Source organism: Nomascus leucogenys, chromosome 23, assembly GCF_006542625.1.
Source record: "Nomascus leucogenys isolate Asia chromosome 23, Asia_NLE_v1, whole genome shotgun sequence".
Lineage (NCBI taxonomy): Eukaryota > Metazoa > Chordata > Mammalia > Primates > Hylobatidae > Nomascus > Nomascus leucogenys.
The window spans coordinates 25,667,587-25,683,592 of NC_044403.1; the positions used below are offsets into that span (position 1 = coordinate 25,667,587).

Sequence of the window (16,006 nt, forward strand, 5' to 3'; positions counted from 1 at the left end):
AGATAGAGGCTGGGCACAGTGGTTTCACCTTTATAATCCCAGCACTTTGGGAGGCCGAGGTGGGAGGATCACTTGAGCCCATGAGTTCTAGACCAGCCTGGCAACATAGACAGACTCTGTCTCTACAAAAAAATACAAAAATTAGCAGGCATAGTGGCATACATCTGTAGTCCCAGCTACTTAGGAGGCTGAAGTGGGAGGATTGCTTGAGCCCAGGGGAGGTGGGTCAAGGCTGCAGTGAGCTTTGATCACACCACTGCACTCCATTCTGGGCGACATAGCAAAATCCTGTCTCAAAAATATTTATTTATCAGTAGGAAATGTAGGAGGGCACAGTGGCTCATGCCTGTAATACCAACGCTCTGGGAGGCCAAGGCAGGAGGATCACTGGAGGCCAGGAGTTCAAGACCAGCCTGGGCAACATAGTGAGACCCCATCTCCACAAAAAAAATTATCCAGGCAAGGTGGTACATGCCTATAGTCCCAGCTACTCAGGTGGCCAAGGCAGGAGGATCGCTTGAGCCCAGGAGTTCAAGGCCACAGCGAGCAATGACTATGCCTCTGTACTCTAGCCCGAGTGGCAGAGCAAGGTCCTGTCTCTAGAAAATAAAAATTAAAATGGTAAAAAAAAAAAAAAAAAAAAAAAAAAAGTTTAATTGCCAGAAGAATTCCTTCACTGAGAACTTGTCCATCCCGTGTTTCAGCATCAATTCAACCAAGAAATGAAGGAGCAGATTCAAAGTGGTTATTTTTATTATCTTACCTCCACTGGGTTTTCAGTCCCAACGGAGACTGTGAAACCTGGCAAGACCTTGAGATCAGTAGCATCCCTGAGGGGTAAACACAAGACTGGTCCACTGTCTGCTGCCCTGACCTTCCCACAACTCTTAGAGGTTTGCACTTCCCATTCCTCATAGCCAGCCATAGAAATCTTTTCCTGAAACAGGAAACACTTTGGGCAGCAGAGCTTCTCATCCCATTCCAGGTAGACAACCACACCCCTAAACACGCCTCTCCATAACTGAAGGTCAGAGGGTGAAGGGAATAGTCTCTGCTCTCTGTGACCAGGAACTTCACTCGTTCCTTTCCAGCACCATTCCTGCTCTCAAGCGCCTGAGTCTGGGCCTTTTCTACCTAGTGGGCTACACACTGCTCAGCCCCCACATCACAGAAGACTATCTCCTCACTGAAGACTATGACGTGAGTGTCTACTAAAGCAGCAGCAGCATGACTGCACCAGAGCTAGAAAATGGACAGGCAAGGATCCCTATAGATAGCAGAGACGTAGGAAATATCATCTACAAATGCATGTTGGTTTTGCTGTAGATCTGTGAGTTGGTGTCAATGCCAGGCATGCTGGGACACGTTCATCAGCCAGCAATGAACGACCTTCGCGGGCACAGGGCTGTGCCAGGTGCACATTTAGCACCCCTTGCCTTCTCTAGGAGCCGCTCCTAGCTTGCCTTATCACATCCACGTGACCCCTCAGAGCACAGCAGCTTCTGATTCTCCATCCTATTTTCTTCTCTTGACTGATACATTTGGGTGCTTCTAGGGAAATCAGAAACCAAGGGAAGGGGGGAAGTGCTGGCTTTTGCTCCTGCCCAGCTGAAAGGCTTGAAAACAGTTCACTAATTCTGGGCAGGTTTCTCTCCTTAAATTAAAATCCAGTATGGGCCCCTCCATACTTAACATTCCAAATGCTCATTCCAAAAACTTTGCCAACGAAGGCAAACAGTAGAGAAGTTAAACACAGTGCTGCCCTTGGGGCTCTCCAAGGGAAAGGTGAATGAATATTCTCCCGGCTCTCTGCTTATTCCTCTCTGCCTGTTGTGAAGGCAATCAGGCCAGACTATTGGGGGCATCTGGCAGCAGGACTCAGGCAGGTATGAAGTAGCCACAAGTGTGAAAAGGAAGAGTGCTAAGAGAAACTGCCTAATCATGCGATATCCCTAATGCACTGTGCTTTCTTCTCTCAAGAACCACCCCTTCTGGTTCCGCTGCATGTACATGCTGATCTGGGGCAAGTTTGTGCTGTACAAATATGTCACCTGTTGGCTGGTCACAGTAAGTAGAAAAGTTGAAACAGGGTCCTATTTAGACAAGCCATGGGGGCTGGTACGGCAAGAGCCCTAACTGAGCTATTCCCTCTCAGGAAGGAGTATGCATTTTGACGGGCCTGGGCTTCAATGGCTTTGAAGAAAAGGGCAAGGCAAAGTGGGATGCCTGTGCCAACATGAAGGTGTGGCTCTTTGAAACAAACCCCCGCTTCACTGGCACCATTGCCTCATTCAACATCAACACCAACGCCTGGGTGGCCCGGTGAGCTGCTGGTGGGGAGCCTGGACCCTGGTTCCTTCCTTCCACTGTCTTCCCAGATTGGAGGGCAGGGATGTACCATGTCACCCCTATGCGTCTTTCCCACCTGGGCAGAACCCCCTGTCGCTCACACTGACTTTGACCCCCCCACCTATACCCCCCCCCAAAAAAATTCCTGTCATATTTGAAAAAAAGGCAAGATATAAAAGTGCGTTAAGACCTGGGTGTTACTCCAGCTCTGCCAATAGACTTATGTCCTCCACTGCCCTGTTTATAAACAGCTTTACTTGTTTGTCCCCACCATTAGAGTGTGGGCAGCTTGAGTAGAGTGTCTGGTTCACCACTGATCTCGGCATCAGCACTCAGTCACTGCTGCTGAACCAAGTGGCTCGTGCGCACACGGTCTCCAGCTCCGCCTTGGGTCTGCTTTCCATCTCTAAAAGTAATCAGTCAGCACTGCCTCCTGTACCCTCTGGGGGCTACACGTGGGAGCCTACCAGCACTCCACTCCAATCCTCAGGGTGAGGACCCAGAGGCAGGTGGCGGGATGCAAGGACCAGTCAGTTTGAGGGTCGCCCCACCCACCCTTTTCTCCAGCTACTTCTTCAAACGACTCAAGTTCCTTGGAAATAAAGAACTCTCTCAGGGTCTCTCGTTGCTATTCCTGGCTCTCTGGCATGGCCTGCACTCAGGATACCTGGTCTGCTTCCAGATGGAATTCCTCATTGTTATCGTGGAAAGACAGGTAGGCCTCCAGGATGGGGGTGAAGGGGAATATAAGGGACAAGATGCTGATAAGCTCCTCCTCCCTCCCCAGGCTGCCAGGCTCATTCAAGAGAGCCCCACCCTGAGCAACCTGGCCGCCATTACTGTCCTCCAGCCCTTCTACTATTTGGTGCAACAGACCATCCACTGGCTCTTCATGGGTTACTCCATGACTGCCTTCTGCCTCTTCACGTGGGACAAATGGCTTAAGGCAAGTGAAGGCCTGCTTGTGAGACTGGGAGGGACTCACTGCAACCTCGGGCAGCAAGGGACACTCCAGGCCTGTCTACCTCAGTGGCCTCTCTCTCCACAGGTGTATAAATCCATCTATTTCCTTGGCCACGTCTTCTTCTTGAGCCTACTATTCATATTGCCTTATATTCACAAAGCAATGGTGCCAAGGAAAGAGAAGTTAAAGAAGATGGAATAATCCATTTCCCTGGTGAGTAAATACAGCTAAGCTAAAACTACCACCAGGTTACAGAATAGAGGCAACAGACTGGAAAAAAAACAATAGTATTAGAAATCTGGGGTGAATTCCAAGGATTAGCCTGGCTACTAAGGAACACAGTGTGGGCAATGACTGCTGTGACTTACTGAGGCATGCTAGGAAACATCTGGAAGGGCTACAGACCAGGAATTAGGGGAGTAACTAACCAGCCTTCCAATCACATCTTGTCTTGCAGGTGGCCTATGCAGGACTGGTGCAGAAACTACTTGTCTCCCTTTTCACAACACTCCTTTGCCCCAGAGCAGAGAATGGAAAAGCCAGGGAGGTGGAAGATCGATGCTTCCAGCTGTCCCTCTGCTGCCAGCCAAGTCTTCATTTGGGGCCAAAGGGGAAACTTTGTTTTGGAGAAGGAGTCTTGCTTTGTCACCCACGCTGGAATGCAGTGGTGCGATCTCAGCTCACCGCAACCTCCACCTCCCGGGTTCAAGTGATTTTCCTGCCTCAGCCTCCCAAGTAGCTGGGAATACAGGCACGCCACCACGCCCAGCTAATTTTTGTATTTTCGGTAGAAACGGGGTTTCACCACGTTGGCCAGGCTGGTCTCGAACTCCTGACCGCAAGTGATCCACCCGCCTCCGCCTCCGCCTCCCAAAGTGCTGGGATTACAGGCGTGAGCCACCATGCCCGGCCCAAAGGGGAAACTCCTGTGGGAGGGGCAGAGGGGCCCACATCTCCCCTCTGACTCCCCCATGCACATTGCCTTATCTCTCCCCATCTAGCCAGGAATCTATTGTGTTTTTCTTCTGCCAATTTACTATGATTGTGTATGTGCCGCTACCACCACCCCCCCCATGGGGGGGCGAAGAGGGGTGCAAGGCCCTGCCTGCTCCACTTTTTCTACCTTGGAACTGTATTAGATAAAATCACTTCTGTTTGTTCAGTTTTTCACCACTAGCATTCCTGACTGCTCTCTTTCACAGTTCTTCTCCATCCTTGCCATGGCTGACCATCAGGGTTCTCTCCTTTAGTGCACAGGAATCTGGGAGCTACAGCCCGCCTTCAAAGCATGGAACCAAATTGCAAACTCTGTAACCTCTTATCTGTCCCTGAAGTCCCAGGGAACAAACAGTTTTACAACATTGGATACTTTAGGAATCCCAAAACAACCAGGTTTGCAAGAACAGCATTCATAGGATAAACCAATAGCAAATGTACAGCCTTGGCTTCCCCAAACTCCACAGCCTCAGTGCAGAAAGATCATCTTCCAGCAGTCGGCTCAGACCAGGGTCAAAGGATGTCACATCAACAGTTTCTGGTTTCAGAATAGGTTCTACTACTGTCAAATGACCCCCCATACTTCCTCAAAGGCTGTGGTAAGTTTTGCACAGGTGAGGGCAGCAGAAAGGGGATAGTTGCTGATGGACACCATCTTCTCTGTGTACTCCACACTGACCTAAGAAAAGAACAGTTTTGTCAGCCAACTCTGTCACTCAGTAGCTGTTTCAACCCTTCTTTAGAGCAGGAAAACTATGGCTGAGCTAGTATTTCAGCTGTGCTGTTTAATATCAAATTCCGACAAAGAATGAAGAAGGTCCTAACTGTGACTATTACAATTATGGCAGCAGTCCTCAAAGGGGCAGAGTGTGGAACTGTCATGTGTCTTCTAGCTCACTGTAAGCATTGTTAAAATGCCTACTGCTCTGGGAATTCTATACTAAGTTCAGCTCTACCAAGAATTTCAGGGTTGAGCCCAGACCTTACCTTGCCATGGGCAAAGGCCCCTACCACAAAAACAATAGGATCACTGCTGGGCACCAGCTCACGCACATCACTGACAACTGGGATGGAAAAAGAAGTGCCAACTTTCATACATCCAACTGGAAAGTGATCTGATACTGGATTCTTAATTACCTAAAGTAAAAAAGAGAAAAGTCAGCCCCAGAAACATTCCCAGAACCAACCTTCAACTAATAGGTTTCAATACCTCACCTTCAAGAGCTTCTGGGGGCCATCAGCTGCTCGAACACTGAGCTTGTGTAAAAGTTGAACTAGAAGGGGGAAAAGGAGTTCAGAGCTAGATGGAGACCACAGTCCTTCTGTCCAGTCATCTAACAAGGAAAACCCCATAGGTAAGATGAGTTCCCTGTGTACTTTATATCCAGACTGGACTCCTGAAATGTTAGGAACAAACAGCTGCCAAGCATATGGCTAGCTGTACAGTGATGGGTTCAGACTCCCTCTTTCACTCAGCCCGGAAGCTACTGCAAGAACAGGAGTGGAGTTTCCACAAACATAGAAAAATAATAACAGTCCTTGTCCTGGTATTAATCATGTTGTTCTCCCATTTCCTCGCTTAAAAATCCCACATTTAGTTCTCCCTTTTCCTCTTCCTCCCTTCTTGCCTACTGACAAGTTCATTCTAACTTTGTTCTAAGGCTTCTTACCCATGAGGCCACAAAAGCGGTCAAAGGTTCTGGGAATTCGGGTCTGGGGATTCACTTCAATCAGAACATTCTTCTGTGTATGGATGTAAACCTGTAGCAAGCCAGCTCGGTTCAGGGGACTATCCATCAGCATCAGCAAACTCTGAGCAAAGCAGAAACCAAGGCATGGTTAAGGCTGAAGAGAGGCAGCATTCAGCTGCCAACCCTTCCATACAGAGGCTCAAAGGGTTGTGAGCACTGTCCCTGGAGTTACCTGGTGGGCGATGTCTGGCCGCACTTCCCCAGGGTCCCGTCCATTCTTCAACAATATAGACTTGTGCTTGTCACAGTTGAGTAGCTCATATGTCTTCCCTACCTGAAGAACAGGGAACATGATGAAAGAACAGCATAAGCTTCTATTACCTAGCCCCGTGGTTCTTCAAGTGTGGTCCCCAAACTACCAGCAGCAGCTGCACCTGGAAACTTGTTAGGCAAATTCTCAGGCCCACCCTAGACTTACTAAACCAGAAACACTGGAGGTGGAGCCCAGCAAGCCCTTCGGCGGATTACCGTGCAGCCTTATTTGCACTCCCCAGTAAATGGTCTTAGAGGGAAACAGGAGGAAGGGCACAACCTGTGACTTCACATTATCTACTAATACACTGGATTTAATTTAAAAACCTGTGGCTGTTAGGCAAGGCCAATGAGACATCCTGGAACTAGGCAGGAGTTAGTAGTGAGCAAGGCTGAATGCTGTGTTTATTACAGGAGCAGTAAGTATGTACTGTGCAAAATACACAGTCACTACCTTCAGTTTGTGTACACCAAACATGCACTAAGTGAAGAGCTGCAAATCTGAAGAAGAAGAAATGTGAAGGCCGGGCGTGGTGGCTCACCCCTGTAATCCCAGCACTTTGGGAGGCCGAGGCGGGCGGATCACAAGGTCAGGAGATGGAGACCATCATGGCTAACACGGTGAAACCCCATCTCTACTAAAAATATAAAAAATTAGCCAGGTGTTGTGGCAGGCGCCTGTAGTCCCAGCTACTTGGGAGGTGGAGGCAGGAGAATGGCGTGAACCCAGGAGGCAGAGCTTGCAGTGCCACTGCACTCCAGCCCGGGCAACAGAGCAAGACTCCGTCTCAAAAAAAAAAAAAAAGAAATGTGAAAACTAATGATGCAGGAGGCAGTTTAATCAAAGAAAACTCTCAGAAGTAAAATGAAGAGGGGTTATTCCCAGTTTTAAGACTGGCATGGGGGCAGGTGCAGTGGCTCATGCCTGTAATCCCAGCACTCTGGGAGGCCAAGGCAGGCAAATCATTTAAGGTCAGGAGTTCAAGACCAGCCTGGGCAAAATGGCAAAACCCCATCTCTACTAAAAATACAAAAATTAGCTGGGCATGGTGGCACATGCCTGTAGTCCTAGCTACTTGGGAGGCTAAGGTGGGAGGATGGCTTGAGCCCGGGAGACAGAGATTGCAGTGAGCCAAGACTGCACCACTGCACTCCAGCCTGGGTGACACAGCAAGACCCTGTCTCAAAAAAAAGAAAAAAAAAGACTGACATGAGCAAAGGTACAGATGGAATCAAGACAAAGTAGCCAGGTGTGGTGGCTTATGCCTGTGATCCCAACACTTTAGGAGGCCGAGGCGGGAGGATCACTTGAGCCCAGGAATTTGAGACCGGCCTGGGCAACACGGTGGGACCTTGTCTCACAAAAAAAAAAAAAAAAAGCCAGGCACAGTGGCATTTGCTGGCAGTCCCAGTTACTCAGGAGGATGAGGTGGGAGGACTGCTTGAGCCAGGGAGGTAGAGGCTGCAGTGAACCATCACACCACTGCACTCTGTTGCCCAGGCAACAGAGCAAGACCCTATCTTAAAAAAGAAACAAAAAAGTGGAAACGAAGAAAGGCAATTTTGAGGAAAATTGGGAGCTGAGACACTGAAGGGCAGTGGTTATACATGAAGCTGCTTTGTAAACCACAGAATCCTAATGTATCAAGCACAAAGCCAAAAATAATTCTGGAGTAAGCAGGGCAGGATGGGAATGACTGACAGACACTATCCTAACAACTCTCTGTACACTGGAAAAGACATCAGAAGTTTGCTGTTAAAGAAGTGGACTACATCTGTAGCAGCTGAAGGAAAGAATTCCAAGTTGCAATTTGGAGTCCCAAGGAGCATTAGGGTGGTCAGTAAAAAGTCTAAAAACAAACTGTTATATACAAATACAAGTTTTGGAAGGCTAAGTTTTTATGTATCACTGGAATGTATATGTCTAGCAAGATTCTTGAGATATATGGCTCCAAAAAGTCTGCGAAAAAAGAGATTTTGAAATTGAATAGTTGAAGTAATAATGTCACAGAGAGTAAGCACAAAGAAAGAACAAATGACCAAGAACTAAGTCCATGAGACACCCTTAGTTATAAAAGAAAAAAACCTTCTTGAATGAATAATACAGTTTCAACCCATTAGTAGGATATAACCATGTTTTCTATTCTTTTAATAGATTACAGGCGCAGGCCTGTAATCCCAGCTACTCCGGAGGCTGAGGCAGGACAATCTATTGAACCCGGGAGGCGGAGGCTGTAGTGAGCCAAGATCGTGCCACTGCACTCCAGCCTGGGAGAGACTGAGACTCTATCTCAAAAAAAAAAAAAATGTATTTTGAACGAAGATTAAAATCCTGGTCTGACTTCTAAACCAATACAATTTCTTCTGGGCCTATTCATTGAATTAGTTCTAACGGGTAAGAGAAAGGAGGACGAAGAACACTGCCCAAGGCTTTAAGATAGAGAACAGCTGGTTCTATTACATGTGGGGAAAGAGATGAATGATAGATAAAAATGCAGATGTAAAAATTTTAAATAATAACCAGGTCTGGACAGTGTATCGTAGGTGGATATTAGAGAGAGGTAACTATGGACACTAATGAATTGAAACATGAAGCCCTTACAAAAAGTGTGGGCAGACTAGGCTACATAACTACCTTTCTCATCTGCCCAGTAACTTGTCTTGGGATGTGGAATGACGCAAGGAACGAAACTTTTCTCTGCTTAGACTACTGTATCACAGAATCCTGGTAAACTAATTGGAAGCAAGGAGGTGAGGGCTGGAATATCATTCAAGAAGAGCAAAACAAAATGAGTACTACCGGCCGGGCACGGTGGCTCACGCCTCTAATCCCAACACTTTGGGAGGCCGAGGCGGGCGGATCACTTGAGGTCAGGAGTTCAAGACCAGCCTGGCCAACATGGTGAAACCCCATCTCTACTAAAAATACAAAAAAATTAGTCGGGCGTGGTGGCACGTGCCTGTGGTCCCAGCTACTCCAGAGGCTGATTCAGGAGAACTGTTTGAAGCCGGGAGGCAGAGGTTGCAGTGAGCCGAGGTCGCGCCACTGCACTCCAGCCTGGCCGACGGAGCGAGACTCCGTCTCAAAAAAAAAAAAAAAAAGGAAAAATGAGTACTACCACCCCAGGATATCAAATCAACGCAAAGCCAACCAAGCCACCTTCCTTCAAAAGCATCTTTCACCTTCCTTCAAAAGCATCTTCCTTCAAAAGCCCCTTACCCTCATTCCACGGAGTCCCAGCCTGTCGATTACTACTTCTCCGCTTCCTGTCCCAAAGTACCTTGACTGTCTCCAGACTGGCCCCTTCCAGCACCACAATAAGCCTACGGCCTCCGATCTTGTTTCCTGCCCCTAGTCGGGGCCGCTTGGGTGGCACAGCATCCCAGTCCTGTGCCTGCTCCCCACCGCTTCGTTCACGAGCCCTGAATCCACCACTGGGTGCGGCCATCTTGCAACGAGACCGGAAGTTGCGCTAACGCTCTTAAATGAGAACAGCGCGGCTTCTAATCACAAATGTCCTTCCGGCTGCCATTTTGAAAGTGGGCTCGGAAATGGAGATGACTTGCTGTCTTGCTCTGCCCTCCCAGGGAGGGCAGCCTTCCAGAAAGGGGCGGGACTTCCGTATGCGCGATTCCTGTGCGCGAAGTTCGGGTCCATAGTGGGCTAAGGGGGAAGGTTTCAAAAGGAGCGCACTTCCGGTGCCCTTTCTTTCGCCAGCCTTACGGGCCCGAACCCTCGTGTGAAGGGTGCAGTACCTAAGCCAGAGCGGGGTAGAGGCGGGCCGGCACCCCCTTCTGACATCCGGTGCCGCCGGCCTCAAGATCAGACATGGCCCAGAACTTGAAGGACTTGGCGGGACGGCTGCCCGCCGGGCCCCGGGGCATGGGCACGGCCCTGAAGCTGTTGCTGGGGGCCGGCGCCGTGGCCTACGGTGTGCGCGAATCCGTGTTCACCGGTGAGCAACCTCCGCCCGCTCGCCGGACGCTTCCAGTCCCTCCCCCAAACCCGTTGCCCTGTCCCCGCGCCCCTCCACGAGCCTAGCATTTCCTTTGAGCTGCTATCGGCCTGGCCTGATCACCACCCCTCTCCCCACAGTGGAAGGCGGGCACAGAGCCATCTTCTTCAATCGGATCGGTGGAGTGCAGCAGGACACTATCCTGGCCGAGGGCCTTCACTTCAGGTAATGGCGGGCAGAGCTTGCTGACCCTGACCTTTCACCTTTAACGCCGACCCAGCAGTGGCTATAGTCGGACGTGCAACAGGATTCAACGCTGCTCTTTTCCCACCCTCCTCATCCCTGCCCCTAGGATAGTGGGTGCTGCGCGACCCTCCAGCAGCATACAAACTGTTGTTTTCCAAAGGGACAAGAGAATCTCTCTTTGTCTGTGGTCGTGGGGAGGAGCAGGCCAAAAAACGCGTGGTGAGGGGAAACCGGGCAAAGCTGGTGAAACTGCGGCTTTTTTGTGTGTTTTTTTTTTGAGACGGAGTGTTGCTCTGTCGTCCAGGCTGGAGTGCAGTGGCGCGATCTCGGCTCACTGCAACCTCCGCCTCCTGGGTTCAAGCGATTCTCCTGCCTCAGCCTCACGAGTAGCTGGGATTACAGGCGCCCGCCACCACGCCCGGCTAATTTTTGTATTTTAGTAGAGACGGGGTTTCACTGTGTAGGTCAAGCTGGTCTCGAACTCCTGACCTCAAATGATCCGCCCGCCTCGGCCTTCCAAAGTGCTGGGATTACAGGCGTGAGCCACCGCGCCTGGCCGAAACTGCGGCCTCTTACTCTTAATACCTATCCCTGTCCTCTCCAGGATCCCTTGGTTCCAGTACCCCATTATCTATGACATTCGGGCCAGACCTCGAAAAATCTCCTCCCCTACAGGCTCCAAAGGTAGGTCTGAGCACTTGGTAATCACATGGTAGGTGGGATGATAAAGGGAGCTGGCAAGAAACCCCAGGGGAAGATGGTAGTGTCAGGCCTAAAGGCCTTAGTTTCCACATCTGCAAGAGCTGTAACAAAAATACCTGCCTCCTGGGGTCAAAGCAGCACTTTCTGAACACACTGTGTTTGCGTGCTTTTTACTGTCTCCTCCCTGACGTGTATTCAGTAAGAGTATTGTTTGTCCCTTGTCTTATTCACTGCCTAGATCAAAGCCTTGTTTTAAAGCCTTTTTTCTAACTGCTTGACTTATTATATCTACAGTTACATCCACTAGTACACTCTGTTCTGGAGAAGTTTGTCCTTACTCTTGACTAGTTCACCTGTTCTCTCCTTCTAGACCATACATAAAAGCCGTGCCTTTGAGTTCCCCAGACCTCTTCCTCCTCCCCACCCACCCACACACATACACCGTGGGTCAGGTAGCTCACCTGTAACGTACTTCTTTGTGCTATACCTAATGCAGGTCGCTTATTCATTTACTAGACTGGGCCCTGGGAATAAAAGATTCATTAAACACAATTCTTGTTCCCCAAGTCCTTACAGGAGACATGATTATGGTACAGCATGAAAGCGCCCACGTTAGAGGTTGCACAGAGTACAGAGGGGGAGAAAGTAGTCAGCTCTGCTGGTGACGGGGGTTGCAGTTCAAGGCTTCGCAGTGGGTGAGGGTGCATTTCACCTGTGCTGCGTCTTGTCTTCCTTGTCAGCCTGATTAACTCTCCTCCCCCCAGGGTAGTGCCAGGCTGTACACCATTGTACAGGGCATACAGGGAGGAACATGAAGGAGAAAATGCTTGGGAAAGGGTGTTTAGCCTTGACCAGCCACTGCTGACCTCAATCTCAGACCTGCAGATGGTGAATATCTCCCTGCGAGTGTTGTCTCGACCCAATGCTCAGGAGCTTCCTAGCATGTACCAGCGCCTAGGGCTGGACTACGAGGAACGAGTGTTGCCGTCCATTGTCAACGAGGTGCTCAAGAGTGTGGTGGCCAAGTTCAATGCCTCACAGCTGATCACCCAGCGGGCCCAGGTCTGACTCCCACCACCATCTGCATGGTGTCAGCCTTTGCCTCCTAGGCCCAGGGTATTGGGAATTAGGAAAGGCAGCTTATTAGAAAAGGATTGTCACCCTAGTGCCATTTCCACCTAAAAGCTGTGCTAATTGCCACTGTGAAATAAGGAGAGCCAGCATTAGAACTCGAGAGCACTTGGTGTTAGGAAACACAGAGGAAAATGGCCAAGTCTTGGCTTTTCCTGCACCTCTTTGAGCAGAGAGGCTTATGTTACAGGTTTGCCTGACAGGAAGCTAAGGCAGTGCCTCTTGTATTGAGAGTGAAGCATTAGGGGTCGCAACCTTTCTTTCAGTTCCCCAGTCCCCTCAAACCACCCCTCCCTTCCCCTCGTCACCCTTGCCCTCAGGTATCCCTGTTGATCCGCCGGGAGCTGACAGAGAGGGCCAAGGACTTCAGCCTCATCCTGGATGATGTGGCCATCACAGAGCTGAGCTTTAGCCGAGAGTACACAGCTGCTGTAGAAGCCAAACAAGTGGGTGAGTCGCAAGAGCCGTGGGGTGAGGGCTTCCGAGATGCAGGAGGTGGAAAGACTCCATGGACGGGGCTCCTGACCCAGGACAGGGTCTCCCTGACTCTCTCCCACCACAGCCCAGCAGGAGGCCCAGCGGGCCCAATTCTTGGTAGAAAAAGCGAAGCAGGAACAGCGGCAGAAGATTGTGCAGGCCGAGGGTGAGGCCGAGGCTGCCAAGATGATATCCTTCTGCTGGAGAGATCTCAGCGCAGCCCCTAGGGCGCCTGAGTTCCCCATCCTCCTTCGTGGGCAGGCTGATGAGACTAAGGCGAATGCGACTTCGTGCTCTCTGGCCCTTGGCTTCTTGTTGGGGGTGGGGACTACAGATGAGATCTGAAATCTTAGTGGGGGTACCTGAGCCATGACTCCCCACTGTAAGGCCAGATCAATAGCATTGGTGGCCTTGCCTTCATTTCTGCTGCTGCCCCTAGTTCCTGGCAGCAGCCTGCAGGGAGGCCCACAGGTGGGGTCCAAGGTAGGGCTGGGCACAAGCCACCTGAGCGCAACCTTGGATCTGACAGCCCAGAGGAGGACTGGAGCAAGGGAGTGTGGTAAGGACGGGGCCAGGGATTGAGACCTGCCCTTGCGTGAACCTTAACCCTCCTCACCTTGGAGAAGCACTGAGCAAGAACCCTGGCTACATCAAACTTCGCAAGATTCGAGCAGCCCAGAATATCTCCAAGACGGTGAGTGTGTCAGCCCAGCGGCTCTGATGGGGCTGCCTTGAGAAAGTGCTTTCAGTTAAGGCACATTGAGGTGAGGGAATTCGAACCTTGCTTGTTCAGGTTTCTACTCAGATTGGCTTCTCTGGCCGGCGCGGTGGGTCACGCATGTAATCCCCGCGCTTTGGGAGGCCAAGGTGGGTGGATCACCTGAGGTCAGGAGTTCGAGACCAACCTGGCCGACATGGTGAAACCCCATCTCTACTAAAAATACGAAAGATAATGAGCCTGCTGTGGTGGCGTTTAGCTATATTCCCAGCTACGCAGGAGGCTGAGGCAGGAGAATCACTTGAACCCGGGAGGCGGAAGTTGCAGTGAGCTGAGATCATGCCGCTGCACTCCAGCCTGGGCCACAGAGCAAGACTCCGTCTCAAAAATAAATAAATAAATAATTGGCTTCTCCAGTACTCTTCCCATCAAGAATGATTCCTCTGGGTTCCCTGACCTTTTGTTCTTGCCTCTGTTACTTTGCTAATAATCATAGCTGCTGCTCACTGCTCTGGATCCCTAAATGAGAGCAGAAACCATGTGTTATTCATTGCTGTATCCCTGCCCTAATCTACATGTGTTCCATTAAGTAGCTACTGAATTGCAGGGGTCAGAATTGAGGTCTTTGCTTAATGTAAGCATCTGTCTTATTTCCTGCCCTGTAGATCGCCACATCACAGAATCGTATCTATCTCACGGCTGACAACCTTGTACTGAACCTACAGGATGAAAGTTTCACCAGGTGAGAGATGTGACCACACAGTGGGGTATCACAAAGAACATGGGACTTGAGTCTGGTTGCTTGGGCTCTGGAGCCTGCTACAGCTATTCATATGGCTCAGAGACATTGAACCAAAATTAGAAAAGGGGGTGGTTGACAGTTTCTATCTTGCATCTCATAGGATTGATTTTATGAGATCAAATAGGATTATTCACATAAAAAGCACTTTAATTATAAAGTTTTCATCTAACCAAAAAGTGATGAAAGATGATACTCAGTTTTCTTACTCAAGAGCCCTCAAACTCCTGGTGCATGGAGGGATGTTAAGAAAGGAGATGAGAAATAGCAGTGGCCATGAGAACATGCCTCCTCCTTTCATGAGCCTGAGATTCCTGGCTGGCAACCCTGTGTCTTTTCTCTTGGGAGCAAAGGAGGGTTCAAAGCTGAGTGGGGCCTGAAGCTGTCAATTAACATGTGCATTTCTCTTCTCTGTTTCTTGTTCATCTGGCGATCTGGCACCACAGAGGAAGGTAAGTTGTTGCTGCTTCTGTGGGGTCCTGCAGGCCACCTTCTCCCAGTACCTGCCTCCTACCCTACCCCCTTTCCCACCTTCCCGCAGACAAACCCTCAATCAGGGTAGGAGGGTCGTAGAGGGAATGGCCTAGAGTGTCCTGCCTCTCACATTTATGTCCCCTAATAATGTCATTATCTATCTTTTTTTTTTCTACAGTGACAGCCTCATCAAGGGTAAGAAATGAGCCTAGTTACCAAGAACTCCACCCCCAGAGGAAGTGGATCTGCTTCTCCAGTTTTTGAGGAGCCAGCCAGGGGTCCAGCACAGCCCTACCCTGCCCCAGTATCATGCGATGGTCCACCACACCAGTTCCCTGAACCCCTCTTGGATTAAGGAAGACTGAAGACTAGCCCCTTTTCTGGGGAATTACTTTCCTCTTCCCAGGGTACACTGGGGCTGTTGGGACAGTGCGTGATTTCCCAGTGATTTCCTACAGTGTTGTTCCCTCCCTCAAGGCTGGGAGGAGATAACCACCAACCCAGGAATTCTCAATAAATTTTTATTACTTAACCCAAAGTCAAGGCTTCACGTGTTCATGAACTGGGTAACGGGCAGCACGCATGCGCACGTTCACATATACGCTCCTGGGTCTGTCTTTGTGTCTGCCAGCAGGGGGCGCAAAAGAATCTGGCTGGGGCGGCTAAGGGGAAGCAAGGCCTGGGCTCCGAAACACGTCCCAAGCTGGGAAGGCTGGCCCTTAGTTCTGGAGGCCCAGCTGTGTTCTTCACCCCACCCTCCATTTCTCCCACATCACCCATTTTTTTAAGGCTGGACAGCCGTGGCTTTGCTGAGCCAGATTAAAAATCTGATGACCCCAACAGGAGCTGCTTCCTTGGTAGCAGGGTTCCTTGTGGCTGTGGGGAGCCTGCCTGTGCCTGTTGAGGCACTTCTGTGCCCAGCCCAGTGGATCGCGTGGCCTGCTCGCGACTCCATTTCTCAGCCACCAGGCGTGAGGAGCTGCTAGCTAACCCCTGTAGAGGTGGGCTTTTCATCCCCACAGCTCTGGGTCCAACAGAACAGGTGCCTGTCTGTTCAGTCCACAGATAAGCTGACACTTATCTTCCCAAGACAGGCCTTCCCGAATCTCAGGCACCAGAGAACCAGAGCCACCGTTTATACCCGAATCTCCCACTACTGCCCATTTCCCATCTCTGCGGGGAGACAAGGAA

At 50.2% G+C, this 16,006-nt stretch overlaps 3 protein-coding genes and 1 non-coding gene across 6 annotated transcripts in view; 3 read left to right on the forward strand and 1 right to left on the reverse strand.

Annotated features, from left to right (window-relative positions):
* Window positions 1-4,483, forward strand: part of LPCAT3 (lysophosphatidylcholine acyltransferase 3) — a 42,388-nt gene extending 37,905 nt beyond the window's left edge. Inside the window, exons 7-13 of the mRNA XM_003273771.4 lie at window positions 1,092-1,200; window positions 1,981-2,067; window positions 2,156-2,322; window positions 2,917-3,064; window positions 3,137-3,295; window positions 3,398-3,526; window positions 3,771-4,483. Coding sequence (XP_003273819.1) covers window positions 1,092-1,200; window positions 1,981-2,067; window positions 2,156-2,322; window positions 2,917-3,064; window positions 3,137-3,295; window positions 3,398-3,514 — 787 coding nt within the window. The 3' untranslated portion in view covers window positions 3,515-3,526; window positions 3,771-4,483. The remainder of the gene's footprint in view (window positions 1-1,091; window positions 1,201-1,980; window positions 2,068-2,155; window positions 2,323-2,916; window positions 3,065-3,136; window positions 3,296-3,397; window positions 3,527-3,770) is intronic.
* Window positions 736-9,866, reverse strand: EMG1 (EMG1 N1-specific pseudouridine methyltransferase). 3 transcript variants are annotated; one of them, XM_003273772.3, is made up of 6 exons: window positions 9,594-9,866; window positions 6,233-6,334; window positions 5,980-6,121; window positions 5,525-5,583; window positions 5,297-5,446; window positions 736-4,988 (listed from the first exon to the last, which is right to left on the reverse strand). In XM_003273772.3, the coding sequence occupies exons 1-6, from the start codon at window positions 9,759-9,761 to the stop codon at window positions 4,875-4,877; spliced, it is 735 nt and encodes a 244-aa protein (XP_003273820.2). In that variant the 5' UTR covers window positions 9,762-9,866; the 3' UTR covers window positions 736-4,874. The 3 variants fall into 3 exon arrangements, with proteins under 3 accessions (XP_003273820.2, XP_030660576.1, XP_030660577.1); XM_030804717.1 differs by having other exon boundaries at window positions 4,707-4,988; window positions 9,533-9,608; XM_030804716.1 differs by lacking the exon at window positions 5,297-5,446 and having other exon boundaries at window positions 9,594-9,854.
* Window positions 9,867-9,980: 114 nt separating this feature from the next.
* PHB2 (prohibitin 2) lies at window positions 9,981-15,353 on the forward strand. The gene is made up of 10 exons (XM_012502292.2): window positions 9,981-10,268; window positions 10,409-10,493; window positions 11,119-11,198; window positions 12,094-12,278; window positions 12,668-12,797; window positions 12,910-13,013; window positions 13,441-13,518; window positions 14,208-14,284; window positions 14,788-14,793; window positions 14,994-15,353. The coding sequence occupies exons 1-10, from the start codon at window positions 10,142-10,144 to the stop codon at window positions 15,019-15,021; spliced, it is 900 nt and encodes a 299-aa protein (XP_012357746.1). The 5' UTR covers window positions 9,981-10,141; the 3' UTR covers window positions 15,022-15,353.
* Window positions 13,083-13,352, forward strand: LOC115832976. The gene has a single exon (XR_004028385.1). It is a non-coding gene; the product is annotated as a small nucleolar RNA U89 (small nucleolar RNA).
* Window positions 15,354-16,006: the final 653 nt, after the last annotated feature.